This window comes from Scyliorhinus canicula, chromosome 14 (genome assembly GCF_902713615.1).
Source record: "Scyliorhinus canicula chromosome 14, sScyCan1.1, whole genome shotgun sequence".
Classification (NCBI taxonomy): domain Eukaryota; kingdom Metazoa; phylum Chordata; class Chondrichthyes; order Carcharhiniformes; family Scyliorhinidae; genus Scyliorhinus; species Scyliorhinus canicula.
In genome coordinates this window covers 82,630,561-82,648,181 of record NC_052159.1, presented here as the reverse complement: position 1 = coordinate 82,648,181, position 17,621 = coordinate 82,630,561, and the positions used below count along the sequence as shown (strand labels likewise).

At 44.0% G+C, this 17,621-nt stretch overlaps 1 protein-coding gene across 7 annotated transcripts in view; it reads left to right on the top strand.

Moving 5' to 3' along the window:
* Positions 1–17,621, top strand: part of dlg2 (discs, large homolog 2 (Drosophila)) — a 1,378,721-nt gene that overhangs the window by 1,057,391 nt on the left and 303,709 nt on the right. For 6 of the 7 annotated variants that reach the window (XM_038818412.1, XM_038818411.1, XM_038818410.1 and 3 more), the window contains one exon: positions 2,154–2,268. In XM_038818412.1, the coding sequence (XP_038674340.1) occupies positions 2,154–2,268 (115 nt within the window). Of the gene's footprint in view, positions 1–757; positions 881–2,153; positions 2,269–17,621 lie in introns of those variants that run through there. The other variant, XM_038818416.1, reaches the window with a different exon arrangement.

Here is a 17,621-nt window from a genome sequence, read left to right as displayed (position 1 = left end):
AATAGAGTTGGAAATTTGATTGCATAATTGTTTCACAAAACTGTATAGTGTATCTCTCCCTTGGCACTGAGGCTAATTTCCTTTTTATTAAACACTTTTCCCATTTTGGCTAATTTTCTCAAGACTGACTTTAAAATATTTTGCCATTTCCTATTTAAAATTAACCTGTATTTTGTGCCGGATGAAGCCAAAAATAGCAAATATGTTGGCAACAGTGGAAAGCAATGTGGCGTATTTTTTTTGATTTGCACATAATTCACCTGTTCAGTTAATAAGCATTTTAAAAAAATTGTATCCCCCAGTACAGTCAGTGCCAAGTTTATTCCTAACATACAAAAATTAAAATAATTGTTGTTTCAAACACATTTGCAAATGAATATTTTTAAAAATTCCTTATTCACTTCTTCTTCTGATCTTAGAACCTTAGAAACCTGTAAACAAATGAATTAAAATGGAGCATGCTAACTATCGAGCAGATGCAGGGGAGACTAGTGTTAAATGTTAGTGGAAAACAATTAATAGCTTTGGTTGTCTGAATGTATATATAAAACTGCAAGCACACAGGTGAAATATAGGAAATAAAGTCAAATAATGATTACTAACTCCACTGAAAAAGCTGCAGTCAGCATTTAGAAGCTTTTGTTGTTTTATGTTATGAGCTATTAAGCCCATTCCATCATGTGCCACCATGGACTACAGTGATAGGATGATGAGTTGAAATAACAGAAAACACTGATGCTTCAGCTTGGTCAAATGACACGAGATTTGACTGCACATTTTTAATGGGTCATTCCTTCTTGAGCTGTGCTGCTGCTGCTGCTGTGACAGGATAGCCCTGGAACCTGGTTATTCCTGGGAAGATTTGAACATAATTGGGAAGGTAGGCTTGCTTTTAGGAGAGAAGTAAATTATTTTTTAAAGACATATCCAGGGAACAATAACAGCATGCTGATTTCAGGTGTCAGTTTAAAACGTTTGTACTGAAATTAACTGGAATGGAGGTTGATAGAAATCCATTTCAATGTGTTTGGTTTCCCTGGTGATTTCTCTCAGTTGGTTGTCGAGGTTATCCTGCTGTTGTAAACGTGTGCGTGGTTTGCAATATAATTCTCTAATTGTGTTTTGTCTGTGTTTTTCTTGTTTCCTTCTGTTTTCTTAACTATTTTCTTGATAAGTGATCATATCATTATTTTTCTTAATTTTAGACTTTGAAATTCCCTTTTGTGGACCAAACATTGGATTGAGATAATGACAGGGATGTCTTTAAGTGCACAGAGCTATATGATTAAACTATCACCGTTATTAAGGAGAAATAATGTCCATTTGTAATGTAGTATTGAATTATTCTGGAGCAGAATACAAGTGTTGTGCTGGCTGATAGACAGAACCATTAGGCAGATCTGTTGGACTCTGACTGCATTCATCTTGTTTTTCTTCCTGTATCCGAATAAAATGTAAAAATTGTTTTAAAATATAATGTCTATATGTTTCGGGAAATCGGTAGATACCGTCATGTATTTCTATCCTGTATTGCGATACAATTTCTACTTAAATCATTAGTGTAAACAAAATGGATTTTGCATGGTATTATACCATATAAATTTTAGCAAGAACATAAATGTCACTTGTAAACCTGTTTGAGGTATTTGATTCTGGGCAATATAAAAGCTAGATGGGAATTTTCTGCGTAATTCTTGAGTGTATATGCATATGTACATCTTATATTTTAATTTGAAATGCTTAACAGTTTTAGAAATGAAAGCGAACATGCATTGTTGAATGCAATCAGAAATAGTGTCAGTGATGCATATAGTTGATTACAGTATTAAGGTTATAATGTTGTAGATCATTATAGCGCTGTTGACTTTAGAACCAATTAAAATAAGGTTTCTTGGAAAATGCAATTTTTCACCCAGAAAATGAATTTAATTTATTCCTATGAACAGTGCAGCTTTCCCAGCTTTGTTTTGAGTTTTCTGGCATGGGGTGTGAATGTATTTGGTGGGGCAGAGTGTGCTGGGGAGAAGTAGTGGAAGTTTCAATTAATGTTATGATTTCATATTTGATGAACCCAACATCGAATATATTACTGGAAAATCAAAGCTAAAACGTTATTTATTTTTCTTTTCCCTGTCTCCACCTTACCCACTCAGAGTACAGCCGGTTTGAGGCAAGAATCCATGACTTGCGGGAACAGATGATGAATCACAGCATGAGTTCTGGGTCTGGTTCCCTGAGAACTAACCAGAAACGCTCATTGTATGTAAGGTAAATGCATTCATATTCTACTAATTTAACTTATTTGCTTATAACAGTAATTATCCTGTTACATAAAGCATAATGTCCATGGATACATAAGTCTACATAGGAATTGAATTGCAACTGAATCGGGGACACAAAGTTAACATAAAACTGCCAAATGAGTCCAGTCGTAGGGTCACTATAATGTCAGGCCTATGTGCTTATTACCTGCAAGTTTCAGGCACCAGTCTCAGAACTCATGTCAGCTTGCCTGTCCTGGCACAAATGAGAGTGTGAAGGTGTTTGGAGGCAATCAGAGTTCATGGAGATTTATTAAAATTCATTAACAGGATGTGGGCTGGTTAGGCCAGCATTTATTGCCCATCCCTAGTTACCCTTTGGAACACGGTGGTGAATTGCCTTTTTCAACCGCTGGAGTCCCTGAGGTGTATGTACAACCGCAGTGCTGTTGGGGAGGGAGTTCCAGGATTTTGACCCAATGACAGTGAAGGAACTGGGATATATTTCCAAATGCGGTTGGTGAGTGAGGTGGGGGGGAAGCTCCAGGTGTTGGGGTTCCCAGGTATCTGCGGCTCTTGTTCTTCTAGATGGTAGTGGTCATGGGTTTGGTAGGTGGTGCCTAGGAACCTTGGTATGTTATTGCAGTACATCTTGTAGATGGTACACAGCTGCCACTGTTAGTCGAAGGTGGAGGAATTGAATGTTTGTGGAAGGGGTAGCAATCAAATGGGCTGCTTTGTCCTGGATGGTGTCGAGCTTCTTGAGTGTTGCTGGGAGCTGTACTCATCCAGGGAAATGGAGAGTATTCCATTACACCCTTGCCACATCCCTTGTAGATAGTGGACAGGCTTTGGAGGGTCAGGAGGTGAGTTACTTGCCATAGAATTCCTAGCCTTTGACCTGCTCTAGTAGCCACAGTATTAATATATCCTGTCCAGTCCACTTCTGATCAATGGTAGCCCCCAGGATGTTCATTGTGGATTCAGCGATGGTAATGCCATTGAATGTCAAGGGGAAATGGTTAGATTATCTCTTGTAGCAGATGGTCATTGCCTGGTACTTGTAACTTAACACTTGTCAGTCCAAGCCTGGATATTGCCCAGGTCTTGCCGCATTTGGACATGGACTGTTTCATTATCTGAGGAGTCTCAAATGGTGCTGAATATTATGCAGTCATCGACGAACATCCCCACTTCTGACCTTATGATGGAAGGGAGGTCATTGATAAAGCAGCTGAAGATGGTTGGGCCTGAGAAACGCCTGCAGTGATATCCTGGAGCTGAAATGATTGACCTCTAACCACCACAACCATCTTCCTTTGAGCCAGGTATGATTCTAACCAGTGAAGAGTTTTCACCCTGATTCCCATTGACTGCGAGGGATGCTTGATGCCATACTCAGTAAAATGCTGCCTTGATGTCGAGGACAGTCGCTCTCACCTCACCTTTGGCATTCAACTCTTTTGTCCATGTTTGAACCAAAACTGTAATGAGGTCAGGAGCTGAGTGAACCTGGCGGAATCCAAGCTGAGCATCCGTGAACAGGTTGTTGCTGAGTAAATAATGGCACTGTTGATGACAGAGACAAACAGTTGCCCAAGAATGTAATGAGGAGTCTGCTTCTCCTGTCTAAACAATAAAAGAAGTAAAATAACATGGCAACCTTCTTAAGCTTCACTGCTTTAGCTGCTTAGCTCCTGAAGAACCTTTAGCGATAAAGCAGGTGGTGAACTAATGACCTACTGTATTGGGCATTAATGCATGCATTTTATGCCAGGAACATGGGCATATTACTGCCCAATTTCTAGACCACCATATTTTAAAAGGATTTTTAAGTCCTGTTTAATCAGTAAATGGCACACCATGGGCGGAATTTTCCCATAATTTGTCAGTATCAGGCTCTGATTGAAAACCAGTGTGTGTCTTTCCAGATGCACAGGCTGAGTTTTCAGACCAGATCTTGGACCACTCTGACAAAAAGAAAATCGGGGGGGGGGGGGGGGGGGGGAATGCCGGCTCCATAGCCATCATTAAAGAAAGCCCCTATCAGCAGTGAGGTTCAAGTTCCCCCAGCAACTCCCCCCGACCTCAAAGGTATCAGGGGCTCTTCCCCCCACCTCCACCACTCCCCAACCATAGAGGCAATATCAAGGAAGGGGGTTTCCCCCCTCACTGCCTGGTCCCTCCCCTCACTGCCTGGTCCCTCCCCTCTCTACCAATTCCCCCTCCCCCCTCCCTGCCCACTCTATCCGTCACTACGAAGCTTCCTCCCTTCAAAGGTCTCAGCCCTCTTCCCCCCACATCACACGTAATGGGAACCCCTCCCAATTGAGCTCGCCAGATGGCCCGCCATTGACACTGCCGCCCGGCGCAGGTTGTCACTTCCAGGTTGGCGGTGCCAACTTGGCAGTGTCAACCTGTCCGGGGCATGTTCCTTCCACTCCTCCAGATGATCTACTTATCTTGGGACCACCTGCGGTATCTCTTCGACTGTTTCCTGTTTTCATACAAATGTTGTGAACCTCGCCAACACAATGTCACATCGTCGAGGTTTGAATATTCAGTGAGGGGTGATTACGTGGCAGGTAGGCCCTTTAATAATATGTAAGTTCATTAAAATGAGGTTCCTGCCTTTACATCGCTGGGAAACACGTTGTCACCGGAAAGAATGTCAGTTCCCGACTCCCATGAGATTTTGCGGATGCGTCACTGTTTACACCCATGGCAAACGCAGGAGCCAAATCGCCCTGCATGTGTTAGAATTATATTGTGGCTGTTGAAATAATAATCCTTTAATGTGACATGGAGCTATATATGCGGCATTGAAGATTTGAACCAGTACAGGATTGTTTTAAGATATTGAGTGGTGGCAATCAAAACCCTTGGGCTGGATTCTCCGATTTGAAGACTAAATGCTGCCACCGGCATGGGAACAGTGGCGTTTTACGCCCAGAAAAACGGCGCAAAAGCTGCACTGATCCTCCGTGTGGTGAGATACGGCCAGAGAATTGCCGGGTCCGTGGCCGCGCATGCGCACGGAGCGGCCGTGCCATGCAACATGACGCCAGCTGCCTATGGACCCAGTCTGCCAAAAACTGCCCCCCCCCTTAATCAGCCTCGCAACCCCGGAACAACCCCAGCCCTCGCCAAAGCCCTCCTGCCCGCAAAACGACTCGCGCCCCCTCCCTGTGGTGTGGTGGCGCTGGGCTCAGACCGGAGCCACCATGCCGGGTTCATGAAAATAAAAAGAACAAGTGTTCCACACCATTGGGGACTCGGCCCATTGGGGCGGAGCATCAAAGGAGGGCCTCGGGTGACGTTCTGAGTCCATTCCAACGGTGTGTGGTGTGTTTTTGAGAGGGCAGAGCATCGCAAAAGCGGCACCGCCCCGATTTCGGCGCAAACAGGGATTCTCCGGCCGATCACCAAACGTGATTTTGCCGTTGGTAATCGGAGAATCCCGCCCCTTACCTTTACTATTAAATGCAATATAATCCAACTGTTGTGGATGATACAACTTTATAATCACTGATAGCTCAAAGTTTACATCAATGAGGCTTTTCATTTTATATCATTCGACAAGAATGTAAACATCTGCACATTCAGCAATGTTAATGAATTGTTTAAATTGAGTCCCTTTATTTACTGTGTTACTTTTATTGAACTATTAGTATGGCTGTAGATTATCTATAATTAGCTCCGCCACTGGGTGGTGTTGTGAGAGGTGCCGTAGATCTTGTTACTCACTTCACTCTGTTGGCTGTGAAGCCTGTGAAAGTGTAGTCAACCTGTACTTCCTGGCAGTTTTCAATGTGCCAGTTACTCTTGATTTCAAATGTCTCAGGAAAAATAAATCTCTTTCTAAATTGCTGAAGGAAGAATTCTTTAAGGCTGTCTATTCATCCCTTCAGTGATGGTGGTTCCCAACCTGGCTTTTTATCTTTGTGTGTGTTTCAGTAAATCGTACTCTAACTTGATTTTAAATGTGGTACGCACAAAAATAATAGCCAGGTGTTTAGAGCATCACAAGTTGCACTATAAATCCATTACACCACAGAGTATTCAGCTTCTAAATTATAGTTAAGTTCCACATGCCAACCAGACAATGAAGGATATGCTAAGTAGAAGGTAATGCCTCCTGAAGGAAAGGAGACAGGTCAAAGAATGAGTGAGCCATGCCATTGTAATGGATCTTGACTAGCTAGTTAAAAACTGAATGTTGACAGAAGTCTGGACGTAAACAGTTTGTAACATAATTTGACTCTTCCTATTGCCTCAACTCATTGGTTGCTGAAGCACTGGCAAGTTTTCCGGTGGCTGGGGTGCATGCAATGCAAAACCCTGTTGACAGTAGCAGGACCAGAAGATTCCACCGCCAGCCAGTGGCAGGCCACCTATGCTGCTGTGAAATATGCCAAGGGGGGGGGGGGGGGAAATCCCACCCCTGAACCATGCTTTTATTATCTCTATACTTGACTATCCCAAAGCATACCTGGTCAGCCTCCATAAACCTCAGCTCAACCGAACCTCTGCTGCCTGTGTCCCAACTTGCAGCAAGTCCTGCTCACCCATTACCCATGTGTTTGCTAACCTACTGTGGCTCTCAGCGCTGCAAGCCTTAATTTTGAACTTTCAAAATCCTTGACCTTCTTCATCTTGTAATCTTATTCAGCTCAATAACCATCAAAGCTATCTGAACTGCTTTTATTCTGGCACCTGAGCTTTTCGGATTTTAATTGTTCAGCCACTGGTGGCTTTCCATTAGTTGCCTTGGCCTTAAGCATTAAAAAACCATTCCCAAAACCCTCTGGCTCTCTGTTTGATTTGCTCATTAAAACCTATCTCTTTGACCAAATTATTGAGTATCTGCCCTATGTTCTCTTTACCTGGGTCACTTGTCAAATTTTGCTTCCTAAACGGTCCAGTGAAACACCTTGAGATATTTTATTACATTAAAGATGCTGTATAAATCCAAGTCGTTGCCCCCTAATTCATTGACAAATATCAAGTGGGAAAATGCCAAGGAGTGGGAAAAATAATCAATTTTGAAAGAAAAGGTTATAAATGATAAACTAGCGCTACTCTCCTTCAAGTTTCTCGTTGCCATCAATCTGATGATAATTGATTTGGGTATAGTCTCCAGTTTATTCTTTCTCACCCCTTTATTTTCTGTAAAATGTAGAGAATTTGGTGTGTTAGTTACTTTGCCATGGCCATGTTTCTTTCTGGAACTTGAAAGAATGGAAGAATGGAATAATTGTATGAGAGTGTTTACATATGGTGCAGGAAAAGGAGAGATAGTATCAAACTTTATGATGTCTTTTCCTGTTGCTTCATATATGTCAACTGCCAGTTTATATGACAGTGGTTGCTGGCAAAAAATCATTACAGATCAGACTTTTCTGCTCAATGGTACTCCAAATTGAATCTGTCTGCAAATGGGAGTTATTTCTGATGCTGTTTACTACAGGAGTATTCTTGTAAGAACAACAGTTCACCTACCATAGTGTGACGTGACCAGAATCACTTCCATTAATTATATCATAACAGAGAGGAGAGACCCTGAGAGTGAAGGGAATGGAGGCAATGGATAAAATAATGGGAAGAGGGAAAGTGAACCTGGATGACAAACAAAAAAGGGAACTGGAAGTGTGCATTTAGAAAGGAGAGGAAAGCAGAATGATGAGTGGAAGGGAAAGTGGAAATGAATGGACATGAGGATGAGAGAGATGGGAAGTGATGACAAGGAAGGTGAGACGAAAGTCAAAAATAGGTTACAATGAAGGGGAAAAAGTGGCAGAAGATGAGAGCAATTATTGGGGAAGTAGATGGAATGAAACCGTGGTATTTTTGAATGTCAGAGAAAGGGAATAGCTAATATTAACTGAGACAGAGGGGGAATAGTGTTTCTTTGAACTCTGTTGAGAAGGGGTCGATGGCCTCTGATGTGGGAGCTGAATATGAGGCAGTACTGCTGAGGTAACATTTCTGGGAGTGGTTTGTTTGTTGAAAATCCGAATTTCATTTTGCGCTTACTTATTTTTAAAGTTAAATACCATTTGTGATGTATAAAAGTGCATAAAATTAATATTTTTTCAGGTAAAGTGCAAACTTCAAGGGAGACATACCTTGGGCCCCTTGAAATGCAAGACAACCTGATTTGAGGCATATAAGGTTCTTAGGGGGCTTGACAGGATAGATGCTGAGCGATTGTTTTCCCTTGTGGGAGAGTTGAGAACCAGAGGACATAATCTCAGAGTAAGGGGTCACCCATTAAGACAGAAATAGGGAGCAATTATTTATCTGAGAGGGTAGCGAACCTGTGGAATTCTATACCACAGAGGGCTGTAGAGGCTGGGTCGTTAAGTATGTTCAAGGCTGAGATAGACTGGTTTTTAATCAGTAAATGAATCAAGGGTAATGGGGATAAACTGGGAAAATAAAGTTGGGGATTATCATCGCATCAGTCATGATCTCATTGAATGGCAGAGCAGACTTAATGGGCCGAATTGCCAACTTCTGAAATGAAATGAAAATGAAATGAAAATCGCTTATTGTCACAAGTAAACTTCAAATGAAGTTACTGTGAAAAGCCCCTAGTCGCCATATTCCGGCGCCTGTTCGGGGAGTCTGGTACGGGAATTGAACCGTGCTGCTGGCCTGCCTTGGTCTGTTTTAAAAGCCAGCGATTTAGCCCAGTGTCCTAAACCAGCCCCATTCTGCTCCTACATCTTATGGTCTTACAGAATCATAGAATTTCTGCAGTGCAGAAGGAGGCCATTCAACCCATTGAGTCTGCACCGGTCTTCTGAAAGAGCACCCTACCCAGGGGCACTCCTCCACCCTATCCCTGTAACCCCACCTAACCTTTGGACACTAATGGGCAATTTAGCATTGCCAATCTACCTCATCTGCACATTTTTGGGCAGTTGGAGGAAAACGGAGTACCAGAAGGAAACCCATGCAGTCACGGGGAGGAAGTGCAAACTCCACACAGTCACCCAAGGTCAGAGTCGAAACCGGATCCCTGGATATGTGAGGCAGCAGTGCTAAACACTGTGTACTACCAATGTTTTTGTTTCAGTTTTTGCATTTCCTCCATGAGCCTTTTATGAATGTTTTCCTTCTAGTTTGACTGAAAGAAGGATGGGCACAGCAACAAAAACTAATTTAACTACCATGTTACAAAAACTAATGTAACAATTTGTTGTGACATTTAATTGGCTCATAATCAATCCTATTTTGGAGTTTCAGCTTGTTAAACCTGCCAACTGTTTTGAAGTTGAGCTCTGCTTCGTAGATCTCTACATTAGCATGTAGATGGCTTTATCTGGTTACTGTTAATATTTAAATCCTTCAATTCCAAGAATATTAATTATTAACAAACAGAAGCACAGGGTGCGATCGAATGGCCTCGTTGCTCCTGACTCAGTGACGCAGAGAGGCTGTTAAATCTCACAAAAGGCCTCTCGTGAGATTTTCGACGCTCTGAACGCCCCCGCGAGATGTCGCGATCTGGATCCTGCCCTCGCTGGGCGAGATCCAGATTAAAATATTTAAGTGAGCCATTAGGCTCATGTAAATATGTCGGTGCCAGATTCTCCCGAGGCCCAGGAACGATGCCTGAGGACACTCGCCATGGCGCTGTTTATCACTGGTCCACACAAACGTGGACTCGGCGTAAAGGCACTTGGGAGGGGTTTCCAGGCTGTCTGAGGCCCCCGGGTGATCGGGCTATGGGTAGGGAGGACCCTCGTACACCCGCTGCTGCCTAGGCACCTTGGCACTGCCAACTCTGTGCCATGGCAGTGCCAAGGTGCCCAAATGTCAGCAACTGGGTCTTAAGAGGGGGGCTGGAGGACCCCCTAAAAGATAGGTTGGGGCAGTGGGGGGGGGGGGGGGGGGGGGGGTCCAGAGGCCACGGTGCGGTGTCTGAGGGGGTCGAGAGATCTGGGTAGCATTTAAAAATGCCGCCCTGATCTCTCAGTCAGTGAGGAAAGTGTGTTTCCGAATGCGGGCAGAAAAATGCCAAGTCCCATTAGCACCGAGAAAGATCCCGCTATTTGCGCACAAAACGGGACTCTGTTTTTTGAGTGTTAAATTGCACCCCTAATCTTATGCATGTAGTGAAAGGAACGTAGACTGCTTTAAGGTTATCAATCTACCTGTTAACAAACACTCCCCTCCAATTAAACTGGAAATAATGAGCAAAATCATCAGGTCCTGCCGACAAAGCATCCCCGCCGCAGATTTCCCACCAGCGTGGGTGGATTAAATGGGAAATCCTATTGACAGAGGGGAGACTGGCCAACAGCAGGTCACCTCTCACTGCCGTGAAATATGCTGTAGGGAGGCCAGAGATTCTCCAGACAAGCTTCATGCTGACTATTCGTCTTTCTGATAAGTGGAAAAATGATACAGACGGGGCGGGATACTCTGATCCCGGGGCTGGGTTGGAGAATCGCCGGGCTGGGCGCGATTCACATGACGCCACCCCAATGCCAGTCCGCTGGTTCTCTGATCATCGGAGAAGCGCCGCCATTAGCACTAGCAAGGCGCCGGCACACCGATTCTCCGCTCAGATGGGTCGAGTGACCACCAAGAAAACCCGAGTCCCGCCGGCGCCGTTCACATGTGGTGTTACCCGGCGGGACCTTGCGTCAATACTGCGGGGGGCAAACTGGTGGGAGGGAGGGGTATCCAACCCCGGGGGGGGGGGGGGTCGTCCACCGTGCCCCGTGATCAGGGTGTACTGATCGGCGTGCTGGTCTCTCCTGGTGGGGGCCTCTTTTACTCCACGCCGACCCCTGTAGCTCTCCGCCATGTTGCATCAGGGCCGACGCGGAGAAGGAAGCTAATGCGCATATGCGAGTTTGCGGCGGTCACAGCATGAATGCGCAGACCCGCGGCGCCCTTTTGACGCTGGCATTGGCGGCTGGAGCTGTGTGAGTCACTCCAGTGCCGTGCTGGCCCCCTGTAGGGCTCAAGATCGCTGCTCCTGGGGGCCTATTGACGCCATCATAAAACGCGACGGCATTTACGATGGCGTCAACACTTAGCCTCAGGATCGGAGAATCCCACCCAGGAAGTTTAGATTGAACTAGCAATTTGAATCTGTTAAAGATATAAATTTATACGCAACGAAAAATAAACCACTTGGTAAAATACAACACCATTGGTTGGATTTTCCGCAGCACCGCGCCAAAATCATGTTTGGTGCAGGGGTGGAGAATCCACTTTTACGACCTAATCGGGCCCGTGGCCGCTCCCGCGATTCTCCGGTCCCCACTCGCGAGTTACGCGGCATGGTTGGGGGGCCATTGCCAGAGGCCCTTCCAGCGATGCTCTGGTCCTGACCGGCTAACTTCCTAATAGCGTGGTTCTAACCATGTCTGGCCGGTCGGGACTCTCATGTGGTGACTCAGTCTGCGGCTGCACTGGTGGGGGGATCAAGTACCGGGGGCGCCCTTATTTTGGTCCAGGTCCGCCGGCTGAATCCGCCATTGTGTTCGGCATGGCCGCTACCGGCCACCGCGGTGCGCATGGAACTGGGAGTGCGGGGGCCCGTTTGCGTAGCGTAAGCGGCGAGAAGCACTCCGGGGCCCTGCCAGCCCCCTGCAGGTAGATAAATAGGTCTTCATTTTTGTCAGGAAAATCTGGCGTGAAATGCCAGCGTTTTTACGCCGGCGAGGGGACATAGCCCCATTTTTGGAGAATCCAGCCCCATATTTCTTCTCTGATCTTTAAATGACTTTTTGAGGCCCTCATAACAACACAATTCAGAATGTTTAAAGTTCTCGATGTCAGAAATTTAACTGAGGTTTGGATGGATGTAAACATAAGGCGGGATTCTCCGGCCGTGTTTGCCCAGCGACCGGAGAATCCCGCCCAAGGTCATTGCATTTTTCCATTGTCGGTGTGTAGCATGTGACGTTCTTGCAGCCCTTGGATGTTAAATACTGTGAAGCTGCATTTCACCATTAAATGATACAATGAGCCAATTGAAGTGTGTGAACCACAGAACGAAACAACTGTCTTGTATTTGTCACAGCTCCAACAGCTGTCAATGGAACAATTTTCAAAATGAGTGAAATAAAAGGAAAATCGCTTATTGTCACAAGTAGGCTTCAATGAAGTTACTGTGAAAAGCCCCTAGTTGCCACATTCTGGCGCCTGTTCGGGGAGGCTGGTACGGGAATTGAACCGTGCTGCTGGCCTGCCTTGGTCTGCTTTAAAAGCCAGCGATTTAGCCCAGTGTGCTAAACCAGCCCCTAAAGTACATTGAATATGGCAAAATATTGAATATGACATAAAGGCCTAGAACTTCCATTCTACCAGGGTTTGTACTCCAGAAATTGATCTGGGGGACCTACCAGATTGCCCATGCAAGAACTGCACAGGAATTGCCTGCTTGTTCAAACTTTCAGTGGGCAATTGCCCTGCACCTGGAACCATCCTATACTCTTATTTAAATTAGAAACTTCAGATCATTCGACTCTCTTAGCAGAATAGTTACACAGAAAAGATTAGAACCACTTGTAACTTCTGGAACCCCTGAACTCGCCCAGGTCTAGCATATCCCAAACTATTAGCTCCTGCAGAGAAAGCATTATCTTTCGCTTGACGGACCAATTAGCAGACTAAACAACGTGGTCAGATTTATTTCCATTTTAACCCTAGTTAATGCAAAACTATTATTATTTTTATTCATTCATGGGCTTTGGCCTCACTCGTTAGGCCTTCATTTATTGCCCATCCCTAATTGCCCTTGAACTGGCTTTTTAGGCCATTTCATAGGACATTTCAGGTGTCAACCATATTGCTGTGGATCTGCAGTCATATGTAGGCCAGACCAGGTCAGGATGACAGATTTCCTGTCCTAAAGGACATTAATGAGCCGGATGGGTTTTTACGACAGTCGGCAGTGATTTCACAGCCACCATTAGAATTTTAATTCGGGATGTCTGATTTGATTTATTGTCACATGTACCGAAGTACAGTGTAAACTATTTTTCTGCGGCCAAGGGAATGTATACAGTACGTACATAGCAGACAAAAATGAATAATCGTCAGAGTACATTGACAAATGGTACATCAACAAACAGTGATTGGTTATAGTGTGGAACAAGGGGCCAAACAAAGCAAATACATGAGTATTTATATATGAAGTGGAAAAGAATTTTAGTAAGTCAGAACAGTGATAAGAGATAAAAGAAAAGGGTCTGGGGGAGAGAGCTCGCAGAGAGTTGCCATGCCACGGCGCAATTTGTGCCTGCTTGGGCCTTGGGCATGAAGGGAGGCACTTCCTTGAAGGGAGCCCTTTCTTCATCTGCCCACCTCGCCCCCAAAGTATTTCCACCAAGGGTCCCCCACCCCGGCCTGTCCATCTAGTCCTCCAACTCCTCTTGCTATCTCCCTCAGGCTTCACCTCTTCTCTCTGCTGTATGGTCCCCCCACACACCTAATCCTGGACTCTAGAACTAACTCTAGTCCGAATGGCCTCCTTCTGCAGTGTAAATTCTATGACAACTAAAATCTGAGGACTGCTTGTATATCCCAGTCCAGGCCAATGCTGCCACTGATGCTGTTGGAACTACAGAGTGCCGCCAATCAGATTGGTTGGCAGTTCTCTGAGGTGGGACTTCCACACACGTGAGGTGCAGAAGTTCGGCTTTCAGGCAATTAAATGGTGTGAGGCTGCCTTGGTTGGCTGGTATGTGTCCCTTGCTGACTCTTCAGATGGCGGGACAGGAAACCCTACCATCTTAAAAATCCTGCCTAATTTGGGTAAGTGTTGGGCAATAATTTCAGAATGTTTAAATTCACTAGAAGTTCAAGTCAGACAATTACGTCTGTAGCACTCAGAAAATGTAACTTTTATAGGTTGGAGAGAATGGAGGAGTAAATAGCACTGATGCATTTAATAGAAAGCTAGATAAGCACACAAAGGAATTGGAATAGGTTATTCTGTTTGGGTTAGAAGAAGAGGGGTGGGAAGAGGCTTGGGGGGAGCATGATCATTGGCATAGACTAGTTGGACAGAGTGGCCTGTTTCTGCACTGTAAATTTGAAGTGATTTGATGCACTTAATGTGAAAAAGAAAATTGATGTTAAAAAAAAGAACAGAACAGGTTGTATGGAAGAGATCAACCTTAATTAATAATTCAGTAATGGCTTTGCACTGGTAAATGGTTAAGTGGCTTGTGCCAGATTCTGTCAAAGGTTTTGAAGATTTCCAAGGAATTGAAAGATTAACTATTCCAAGAGCAAAAATTCCATAACTAAGTAATATATGCAAAAAGCTCATTGTTGATTACATTGCTGAAAAACATGCTGACAAGTATTCATAATTTGAGAGTAAACAACAGTCTCCATAACTTTAGAAATTCCCACCTGAGGCATTAAGGTGGCAGTTTACAGTTTTTCTCAGGGTTACTGTGAACATCGGTAAATTTCAATGATAAAGAAGGACGAACTGTCAGAAATATTAATGAGTATAGAATGAAATGAGAAGTAGATGTGACAGATGCAACAGGTTGTGATGTCACTGAAGAAAATGCACCAGGAAAGGACTGTCACCCTATTGCCCCTAATGATAGGGTGGTGGAATTTTGGTCACTAAGTACTGCAAATATTTTCTTTCCAAAATACATTTATAAATGTCACTGTACATAGCGATTAGCACATAACATCCACCCATGGTGGCTGGTTACAGAGTTGTGTTTTATCGCTGGTAACTTCCAAATAGTAGCAGTAGCGATCACACCTCAAGGAGTGATGAAGAATCAGGACAGGAGCTGAAAATTGAATGAAGACCTGAGAAAGGGAAAAGTGAAGTTAAAAATAAATTCCAAGATTAAAGCCCATTCAAGACTAATTTGTTAAGCCCAAATAGATTTTTTAAACCATCTTACCCTTCCAAGAAAGTCGCAGAAGAAATTGGCAATTTCCTAATTTAGCGTGAAAGTATCTCCAGTCAAGCATCAGTGTTTAGTCAGAGCTCGTTTTTTAAGAAGCTAAATGCTCTCATGTTACCTTAGCCTTTGGAAAGATTGTGCAGTGTTTAATGACACAGTGAAGTAATTCAGGCAGGAAATGATAACTGGCCCATTTGGGCCGGCTATCTAGTTATCTTTATTACACTGTCTGCTATTCTAACTCATTCTTTCCCAGGACTTATTGCCCTCAATCTTTGCTTCCTCTTATAATCAGCAGGTTTTTAGAACCCAAGAAGAGCATCACTTAATTGTCACTTTCTGATGCCTCCTCTTCTGTTTTATTATTTTCAGACTTGGTATTTCCAGACGATGGATCTTGATCCTTCATATTTGTCTAGTATTTTAAAATAAGACAAAAGGTTACTTCAGTAGATCAACACATCAGTTAAATCCAATAATTTCCTTCCTTTTGAAGTAAACAAAAATTGTTTTGAACTATTAATGCTCTTGTGATGAATCTGTTATATATATTGGCTGCAGTGTCCCGCATTCATTTTAAACGTTACTGTGAATAGAGAATGAGGCAGTTGAACAGATCTTATGGAATACATAATTGAAACCTTGGACTCAACCAATGTTATAGAAACTGGCTACATGTATGGGTGTTAAATAAGAGTTTGAAAAGGGTATTGATAAATTAAACCCCCAAAATATATCAGTTATTTCAAACTCTATAAAAAGGCTGTAAAAATTCTAGCTTGGGAGAGAAAGTGAAAAGAAGGTTTAGGGGCTGAAATTTCAGAGGTCAGAATCAGCATTCGTGGGCAGTTTGCACTTCAGAGTGTAAACAGAACCCACATAGACCATAAGACCAGACATGATAGGAGCAGAAGTAGGCCATCTGGCCCATTGAGTCTGCTCCGCCACTCAATCATGGCTGACCTGATACAATCCTCAACTCAGCTCTCCCGCTTTATCCCAACCCTCGGCTCGACAACTGATTTAGAAGAATCTGTCTAACACAGCTTTGAGCATACTGGGCTTCTGATTACGTCATGGTCTGAGTCAAATTCCAGTTGGAAGTGGACCAGTCTACCCCTCCCCACAACTGGACCAGCCCCTCTCCGCACCTCATGGCAGAGGAGGGATCAGTTACTTTTCTAAGAGTTGTTATTATTTGCATTGGAGCATTTGACATGTTTTGGAGCCTTTTTACTTCGACCCTTTGTGGGCCTCAGTCTCTACTTTTGCCCTTAGTGGACGTCATTCTCCACTATTACAACTATAGGGCCCTGCTCTGAATTTCCTGGTAGATGCCAAGATGAGCTCCACTAAAATAACTGTAATACTCTTTATTAGTGTCTCAAGTAGTCTAGTTGCCACACTCCAGCGCCTGTTCGGGTACACAGAGGGAGAATTCTGAATGTCCAATTCACCTAACAAGCACGTCTTTCGGGACTTGTGGGTGGAAACCCACGCAGACACGGGGAGAACGTGCAGATTCCACACAGACAGTGAGCCAAGCCGGGAATCGAACCCAGGTCCCTAGTGCTGTGAAGCAGCCGTGCCGCCCACTGAAGTATAAATGGCCTATCCCTATTTATGGTATTGATATTGCTCCTTTAGTTTATGACAGATTCTGTGTTATTGCCATGGACATAAGGGAATCCCAGTCCACCACCAGCAGAGTGAGGTCCCGGGAATTCTGGGTTCAGAGGTTGGTGAGTATACAACATAAATGGGCCAGGTCAACCTGCTCCAAAGGCTGGGGCATTAAGTGTTACTGAATGGCTTTGGTCTTTCTGATGTTGAGTCTGTGGAAACAGCAGATTAGATGTTGCGTAAGCAATATTGACAATGCAGAGGCCGTGGAAGAGTTGAGAGAAATGGTGAAGGGATGGAGCACCGAAGGGGAAAATAGTATCATAAATGTAAAAGGGAGGTGGATAGATATTGAAGAGGGAAATGATTTATGGCTGCAAGCGATAGAATAATATGTGATATTTTGAACCATGAGGATGGCCAAAATGGACTGTAGTTTTCTGTTCTAGTCTTGTATATGCCCATATTTAGAATGCAGTATAGCACATTGATAAATAAAACATTGCTTTTGAGGAATGGCCCATTTGTTCTTGGAAGATGAGATTTTTTTTGATCTTGTCTTTCTTTTATGTAGAATCCATGGAGCTAGAAGTAAGCTGTTGGTGTTGAAGTATGCTTCTTGTAGGTAATGGGCTAGTACCTGCAGAGGTGCCTTTTCTGGTCCAGTTCACATGGAAAATACTCCTGATCTTCCACAAAGCAGCATCTTTGAATTGCTGCTCAGACGGTCCTTTCTGTGTCCTGCCACAGCTCTATATTTCTGGCTGTGTCTTCTGAGCCTGGCTTCTCCAGAAATGCAGAGCATTTGGTCAATTGGAGG